This window comes from Syngnathus acus, chromosome 24 (genome assembly GCF_901709675.1).
Source record: "Syngnathus acus chromosome 24, fSynAcu1.2, whole genome shotgun sequence".
NCBI lineage: Eukaryota > Metazoa > Chordata > Actinopteri > Syngnathiformes > Syngnathidae > Syngnathus > Syngnathus acus.
In genome coordinates, this window is record NC_051108.1 from 1,911,167 (window position 1) to 1,919,808 (window position 8,642).

Here is an 8,642-nt window from a genome sequence, read left to right on the forward strand (position 1 = left end):
TCTGGTCATTTCGTCAAAGAAGGGATAATAGTCCTCTTCTTGACTGACAATGAATGTGATAGTTTAATACAATCAGCAAATAACAAAATGCGTATTACAGGTAATATTTTATTTCACAACACTTTGCCATGTTCCTTTCGTCTCTGCTGTTCACTTCAAACACGCTCCATACGAACGCAATGCTCTCGTATCAGACGCTTGCTCGATCACCTGCTCGTTTGCTGTCACAATGTACCCTACACAAATCCGAAACATTTGTTGCGGCTCCGAGTCACGACGAGGGGCAAGTTTTGGTTTCCAAGGGTGTTTTTATTCCTCTTCAACGTCTCTCCCATACAGAGCCGCCTTTTTCACATGTCCGCACGTCACTTTCCTCTCTTTTCATCTGATCGCGGTGGTGCCTTTACGGGCAGTCGGAGAAATCAACGCCAACAAAAAAAAAATACATCCAGCCTAGTTAAGACCATACCAAAGACTATAAAAATGGGACCCATTGCCTCCCTGCGTGTGTGACGATCATTGGGACTTAAAAAAAAAAAAAAAAAAAAAAATTGGGTGCGTATTATACATGGGTACAGGCTTTTTTCCAGCATCAACATGCCATTTTTAGGGTGCGTATTATACATGGGGGCGCATTATACACGGAAAAAAACGGTACATGATTGCTGAAGCACAAGGAATTCAAAATGTGAACGTAAAAGTGGATGATTGATGACGGCTAATTCTGGTGGTGTCTTTTTAATCCTGAAATCGTCTTGCCAGTTGATGACTTGAGTTCAAGTTTTGCTGCTAAAGAAAAAAAATAAAAAGCACATTTTGTTCGCTTAATGGTACAATTGCCAAATCATTTTTATCCTACTGTCAAAACAGTAAAAAAATAAAATAAAAACACTTTATCCAAACAACTCAGCCTCATTGTCTTCTCAAGTTATGAAACGTCCATCATCCAATTAGCTAATGCTTGCTAGGCTAACACAAAAGCCTCAATTAAATTTGATATTCAGTATTTACATGCTCACACGTGAGCAGGAAGTGAATATAATGTTGCGTTTGTCTGTTTAAAGTTGTGCGGCTAGAAAAAGAAAAGAGCAGCCACTGACCTCATTTGACTCACCCCCCCCTTTAGCCCGCTTTGCCCCCCTGGCAACTTCTGCTTTGAATGTTCTCAGCCTCATTCCAGCGCTATTGTTTGCCCCCCCCTGGCTACTCTAGCGCCCCCGCCCCCAACGTTGACAGTCCTTAGTTTTAGAACATCCGATCGCTTCATGTGTAACTTCTAAAAAGACCCAAAAGAATGTCCAGAAAGTGTCAGAAGAAGAAAAAAGAAGTTAAGATGAATGATGAATGGTGAGAAATTCACCTCTTTACACCCCAGCTTAGACCCCCCCCCCCGTCCGCCCGCCCCCTCCCCAATTCCTCAATCCCTTGCTCGGCGCATAACCGTGGTAACAGCATACTGGCGGGTGAGCGAAGACTGTTGCTGGGGCGGCCGTCGCCACGGTAACATCAGTGAGGCGCTGTTGAGTGCAAACAAAGCTTGTCTTTCTTTTCTCCCCGACCACTTTTTGGGGGAAACAAGTTGTGCACGAGTACATTTACAACTATGAAAAAGATCGTAAACAACAATCATTACGATTCTCGTTTCCTAAAAAAAAAACAATTGTCCGTAGCAATAACCTTAGTTTGATATAAATTGATAATCCCAATCCTGATAAAGGTTTGTTATGATGGAAAATGTAGGGTACCCGAGGTTGACCCCAGGTGACATTTCCAACTTGACCTGCGCTAACCTAGTCCCTCTGGTTTGAGACTAATCCCATTTTGTAAAAGCTCTTTTTCTTTAGTCTCTGCTCAGCGAGATTAACGATTAGCAATGTCAATGTTGTAAATTTTTCGGACTTGTAATTTAGCTGGACACGCGCTAAAGCTAATCCCCTGTCTAGTTCACTGCTACAGTATTCGTGTCGTGTTTATTTCCTAGTTGTGCGTGTGTGTGTGCACTTTGCGTGTTTTCCCTGTCCTCCTGACATATTTTCTATTGTCACCGCGCACAATTATGGTTGCCAAAAATGTGAAGTTTTTCAGCCATGGGAGGGGGGGAGGAAACATCGTACTCATGAAGCTCTTTTCATTTGGGACTCCCGTGAGATATTACCCTCCTGCCAAGTCTCACACGCTCCATAATGGAGACTGACTATGATGGGGGGGGTCGAGGCAGGGGTTCTCTCTCTCTCTCGCTCTCTCCCACTCTCTTTTTTTTTTGTCTGATGCTTCATTTGTCGTTTGTCAGCCGCCTTGAATGGACTCCTTTATCAACAATGTGTGAGTGTGTGTGTGTGCCAGTGTGTGTCTATGAGTGTTTGTTTATGATTGCGGTTGGACTACTAACCCGCAAAGTCTGAATGGGCGCAGCAATTCCCCCCACACCAACACACACACAAATACACACACTCGGCCAATCGGTTACTCCCTAGTCACACATCCGTGCCACCGTTTGTTGTTTCCGTCGGTGAACTTGCTCACCAGACGCTTCATTAGGTACACCTTCTTAAATGGTGTGTAGAATAGATCTTATTGTCACAGCCTAAGGGGCTTTTTCACGAAGTGACAACGAGGCACTCTAAATCGATTTATCGGTTGGGCCTTAATTATTGCACCAATGTTGTGGCTTGATGCAGAGATGAGCACAAAGGGGCTACAAATGGTTCAAGAGGAGGTTGTAATTGAACTTGAGTGTTGTGTGCGTGTGCTCGTTTGAAGTGGGCCGGCCAACCCGCCACCCTGAGCGATGAAGTCGGAGGTGAAGCTTTCCTATTAATCCCTCTTCTTCAATCCCTCCATCAGTATTCTCCTCTGCCTGTATCATTCCATCATTGAGGTCATTAAGTTCACTCCACATAATGGAGGAAAGGGGGAGTCATGGGCGTGTCGGGGAGCTAACGTCTTTGTCTATCGACGTCTCATCTTCGTATTTCATCAATTAGCAACAATTTGTCACTTTTAGAGTCGGTTTTCAAAACTAGTGTGACGTTTTGAGTCGCTTTGCTGTACATTTCCATCAATTTCTGTCATCTTAAATAATTGGATCCAAATATTAAGTGTTGGATGTCAAATATATTTAAAAAATAATAATAATAACAGGTGTAATTCAACCCGGGTCTAAAACAAAAAATTTACAGACAAATTGCAGCTTCCCTGTAGATAATCTGGCAACCGTGCTTCATTTCAGAGCAATGGCGACACCCACAGGTCATAACACTCCCAAAACTTGGCAAATTCTGTTTCTCCAAACGTGTACGTTATTGTTGTTCGTTTTTGTCATATTCTGTCTAATAACCCATTCTTATCTGTATTTTTTTTTTTTATTAATTGACAATGATGAGCCCTAATGTGTTATAATTACTAATAGTTGTAGTCACTTTTATTAACGGAAAATGTAGTTTCAGTTACTTTTTGTTTTTATAAAGGCATTTTCGTTTTTATTATATTAAATTTTTTGTTTTAATTGAGGAGAATGCAAGGGAGTGGTTCCTAGCACATGCTCAAAGTGCCCACTAAGCGGCGCTATTTACCTTAAGTCTGTCATTCAGTGTGATCATTTGATTGGCTCCACTAGTAGCCAATCAGAGCTGACAGGTGCCCAGCCAACCACCCCCACTAACTACCATAGAACCCCTACTGAGATTTTGGAGCTAAAATTAAAATGTACAATCTTGAAGTAGCAAGGAATTCTAATGTGTGTATTTGCTTTTGTTATTTTCTTAATTGCATTTGGACATAGAAGAGAAAAACAAAAGCAGCAAAAAATCTAATGACAAGAAACTGATGTTGACATTTTGCCTCAGGCTCCAAGTCTACCACCATCATCCTCCTCATCTTCATCCTCTCATTATTTGCTTCCTTTTGTCCTGCACGTGCTCCCTCCCTCTCCTCCACCACCTCCCTTCTTCCACCACCATCCTCCTCCTCCTTCGCTGCCGCCGCCGCCGCTTCCTCCCCCTCCGGCCCAGATTGTTGTCACTCACTCTGGCGGCGAAACAGACGGCAGCAGCACAGCAGCACAGACCCACAGACGCGAATCCCGGCTGCGCACCCCACCCTAAAGCCTCCCCCCTCTGCACAACAGAACCCGGGAGTTTACTGGACCCACCTGTGCAAATGGACCGTACAACTTTGATGATTTGAAGCGGAGGAGGAGGGAGGAGGAGGAGGGAAGGAGAGACATCAATACCATGGAACAGATGAGGGTGTCGGTGATGTAGCTGGTTGCAGGTGCTGCAGCCTGGTGCCGCATTGCTTGCTTGGCCTCCTCCGAGGGGGAGAAGGTGATGCCGTCATCTCTGTTTCTTTCTCTCTCTCACACACACACACACACACACGGTTCTGATGGCGTGAAGCAGCAGCATCATCTTGGAAATGTTGGTTGTTAGGTTGGAGCCGCCGCGCATGCTGTGAACCGGCTTCTCGTGAGTCAAAGAACAAATTTGAATCGATCTTACTGGTGGTCTACAAAACACTGGATGGTGCAAAAAAAAGTCGCAAATTTCACCTAATTGTGAATTTTGAAGGAAAGCCCTGCTCTGCTGTTTATTTGAAAGATAGCTTGTTTTGTGCTGAGGCAAAAAAAGTCAAATATTTTGTACTTTGTCGCCATCTGGTGGCATCTTAGTGCCAAGGTTCTGTGTTGAACTGACTTGAGGTGTTTCATTTTTTGACGCGATACTTGCAGGCCCAGCAGAAGAAGAAGAGTCTCTGTGAGGGAACCTTGGGGCGTGGCTCCCGCCGAGATGACCCACCTGCAGGCCGGCCTGTCGGCGGCCACCCTCGAGAAGGCCAAAGCGGAGTTGAAGGAAAACCCCGAGACGCTCCACCAGGACATCCAAGAGGTGCGCGATATGATCATCACGAGGCCGGACATCGGCTTCCTGCGGACGGATGACGCCTTCATTCTCAGGTTCCTGCGGGCCAGGAAGTTTAACCACTTTGAGGCCTTCCGACTCCTGGCCCAGTACTTTGAATACAGACAGCAGAACCTGGACATGTTCAAGAACCTGAAGGCCACCGACCCCGGGATCAAGCAGGCGCTTAAGGACGGATTTCCCGGCGTGCTGGCCAACTTGGACCGACACGGACGGAAGATTCTGCTCCTCTTTGCCGCCAATTGGGACCAGAGCAGGTACCGTAAAGTCACAACTTTCTGACATCATGTTGATGTGATCACATGACTAATGATGTTGCCAGGTACACGTTTGTGGACATTCTGAGGTCCATCCTGCTGTCTCTGGAGTCCATGATCGAGGACGCCGAGCTGCAGGTGAACGGCTTCATCCTGGTCATTGACTGGAGCAACTTCACCTTCAAGCAAGCCTCCAAACTCACGCCCAGCATGCTCCGGCTCGCCATCGAAGGGTTGCAGGTGAGGCCGCGGGTTCCAGCAGAAATCGCTCTTGTCTAGTTGTGTTGAGATAATAATTATTGTGAATAATGTAGCCTCCGGCAGGTGTGCAGGACTCAGACCCAATCCAGTCATAATCCGGCGGGATTACAACGTTGTTAAAGGATTAAAAAAAAAGGATGGGAGTGAAACCTTTATGGAATATTCACATTACCTCTCATAAATTTGTATTGCTTGAAAAGAAGAAAAAGTGGTTAGCATTAGCTACAAATGGGGGGGAAAAAAATGCGCTCACTTGCTTGAGTGCTTTGTTGTACCCCGACATCGTCACTCCACCCGCTCCGTCACACACGTCCCACCCTCCCGCCGTTTCCATGGCAACCAGCCCGTCTGCCTGGCTGTCTGCTCCGGCCTCTCTTCCAGATGGGCTCGCCTTTGTTGAGCGCGTGTGTGTGTGTGTGTGTGTGTGTGATGTTTTATGCATCGCTCCACTGCTCTTTCATTTATGAGCTTTGCATAACCAGCTGCCGTTTGTGCCAAGGGCTCAGCAGCCTTTTAACTTGAACAAAATCATAATTGATGATTCCAAATGCTGCTAGAAATAATGAGGATGACAGCAACGTATCAGTATGTGGCCTCGTGCCATGACTCGGATGCGACACACTGCTGCAGAATGACCATTACGGGACAAAAAAAAAACAGGACAAACTCTCCGGGATGAACTGACAAGAATGTCCATCCAAAAATTGACAAAAATGTCCTGCAGCATTAAAATATAAGAGTATTTTTTGGGATGTGTTTTTTTTTTCTGAGTTTAAGTGCAGCCTGCAGGGAAAAAAAGATTTCATTGGCATTTTTTTACTGAATAGCTTTGAGATGAAAGTAAGTGCACCACTTTTATGTTTGTTTCTTTTCCACGTGATGGAAAGGGTCAACGGCAGAACGCCCACGGCAGCGAATGAATTAAATGTCAGATTTTCTCTCACGGCTCGAAGGTGGCGAGCGTGTCTGCGTTGAGACTTCATCTTGCAAGTTCTTAACCTGCTCGTGTTCTCGTGTTTGTGGAGAGACTTGCCTGGATGTTGTCACCTTCCATTCCCGTCAAGATTTGCGCTGACCTGCAGCAAAAATCCCGAAATAGATTTTTATGTACGCCATATTTTTCAAAGACCACCAATGGCCTTTGGACCTTAGACATCCAAATGATTGTTGACAGAATTTGACTGACTGGTTGCAAGTGGAAGTATCCCATCTTTTAGGATTTGTAGGGAGTTGAGCCTACTTTCATGAATTTCCGTATTTTTTGGGGTGTGTGCACCACCCGAGTCACTTTATGTTGCCGTGAGCTGTTTGCACATCAGATGACTCAGTGTCCTTGAGGACGACCCGTCCCAAGCAGTGACTTTTATTTCCAACCAGATCTTAATATTAATCTTTGTTTGGCCTGAAAATAGAACACAGGTTATTTCCTCTTGACCTCCAGATTACATCTCTTAATCTAATCCACCAGCACTGGAAGTTAATTCAAGACATGACAGGAAGCAGCGACGTCTGCCCGGGTTGTTGAAATGTTGTGTATTCCTCTCTAGTTCATAGTGAAAAGAAAAAAAATGGACATAGCATGTCAGTTTTGTATCATAAAGAAGAATAACTTCACCTTTTGTGTTGTATTAGTAAAGGGTCTGACTATAACATTAAGATACTGCTGCTTTTTGCCACTACTGCGACAGGACAGTTTTCCGGCCCGTTTTGGAGGAATCCACTTTGTGAACCAGCCCTGGTACATCCACGCTCTCTACACCGTCATCAGGCCCTTTCTCAAGGACAAGACCAGGAAGCGGGTCAGTAAAATGTAAATAAATTTGTCTTATTTTTTTTTTTTTTTAAATGTGTTTTGGTTGTTGTTGTAGATCTTCATGCACGGCAACAACCTGACCAGCCTGCATCAGCTGCTGCATCCGGAGATCCTGCCGTCAGAACTGGGCGGGATGATGCCACCGTACGACATGGGCACCTGGGCCAGAACCCTGCTGGAGCACGCATACGACGAGGACGGGGAACCAGACGCGGGACCTGACGGAGGACCGGAGGCTTACGCGTTCTCTGTCCAGGACCTGCACAAAGATGTAGACCAAGGCCTCTCGCCCAAAACCATGAAGAGGTGAGACAGATTGGTGCAAAAATGCTAATGCTCCAATGCTAACACGGTAGCATGTTTCTAACCTTCCAGGTCCCAGTCGGTGGTGGAACCTGGCGTACTAAAGCGACCTGACAAGGTCAAATGCGATGAGGACAACATGCAGCCGCTGCTCTCGCTGGACTGAAAACAGCCACCGTGGAAAGTCCTCAGCAAACATCTCTGTGTGGAGTTCCTCTGAGAGGTTTACGCCACTTCCGACTTCCGTGTTTGTCAAGTGCCGAGTCCACAAAAGTCCAACTCGGTTCTTCCGAGTGATTGTCTTCAAATGATTCCCGTGCCTAGATGGCAACGCGAGTGATGGCACGCAAGCTTTTCCGACGTCCTTGTACCAGGATTTCCCCCAAGTGCTCTGGATGAGCAAGATGGACGTGGAGACAGACCAGCAAACCTCCCTTTATGAAAAGAAATGAATGATCAAGTTTGATTTGCTTCTGATCAACAAACAGCTCGCATAACAACAACCTCTATTTGGATTTCTTATGACAACAAAATGTCAGAAAATGTCACATGGCCCATATATGTGACAAGAGCGTCACTGTATACCATCCATCCATCCATCCATCCATCCATCCATCCATCCATCCATCCATCCATCCATCCATCCATCCATCCATCCATCCATCCATCCATCCATCCATCCAGTTTCTTCCACTTAAATTTTGTATACAGCAATCCTCCATCACAGGTTCTGGGTTCCAGTTATTTTGCTTTTATTCGTGGTAATTTTTGTATTTTGGTCATTTTGCGGCTTTTGTATTGAGTTTTAATACTGCGGGCCACCGTATTTACCGTAAATACCGTATATACGGATTCCGCCAATCAGAGCGTCACTATGATTTGCCAGCCGCTGATTGGCTTTCAGGCGCTTCGCGCGCTGATCACTTTATTGATCACTTCCGCGTTGGTTAAAAGTCGTGAAAACCCGACAAACTCCCCCAAAAAACTCATTATTTACAGTTTCAAAATGACCTGGGTGAAGCCAACTAAGTATACAAAAGAAGAAGAAAACGCAGCTAACCGGTAACTACCCCTAACCAGGTTCGTAAC

General features: G+C 45.5%; 1 protein-coding gene across 1 annotated transcript; it reads left to right on the forward strand.

Annotated features, from left to right (window-relative positions):
* The first annotated feature begins 3,948 nt into the window (after positions 1–3,948).
* On the forward strand, positions 3,949–8,052 carry clvs2 (clavesin 2). The gene is made up of 6 exons (XM_037244459.1): positions 3,949–4,325; positions 4,730–5,176; positions 5,242–5,416; positions 7,126–7,236; positions 7,306–7,556; positions 7,626–8,052. Exons 2-6 carry the CDS (start codon positions 4,788–4,790, stop codon positions 7,717–7,719), a joined length of 1,020 nt encoding a protein of 339 aa, XP_037100354.1. The 5' UTR covers positions 3,949–4,325; positions 4,730–4,787; the 3' UTR covers positions 7,720–8,052.
* Positions 8,053–8,642: the final 590 nt, after the last annotated feature.

Excerpts from the sequence above, each read along its gene's own strand:
- clvs2 (XM_037244459.1), top strand. The coding sequence starts at position 4,788 with ATGACCCACCTGCAGGCCGGCCTGTCGGCGGCCACCCTCGAGAAGGCC. Across the intron at positions 7,237-7,305 it reads AGGACAAGACCAGGAAGCGG|ATCTTCATGCACGGCAACAA; the intron begins GTCAGTAAAATG and ends TTGTTGTTGTAG. Across the intron at positions 7,557-7,625 it reads TCGCCCAAAACCATGAAGAG|GTCCCAGTCGGTGGTGGAAC; the intron begins GTGAGACAGATT and ends CTAACCTTCCAG.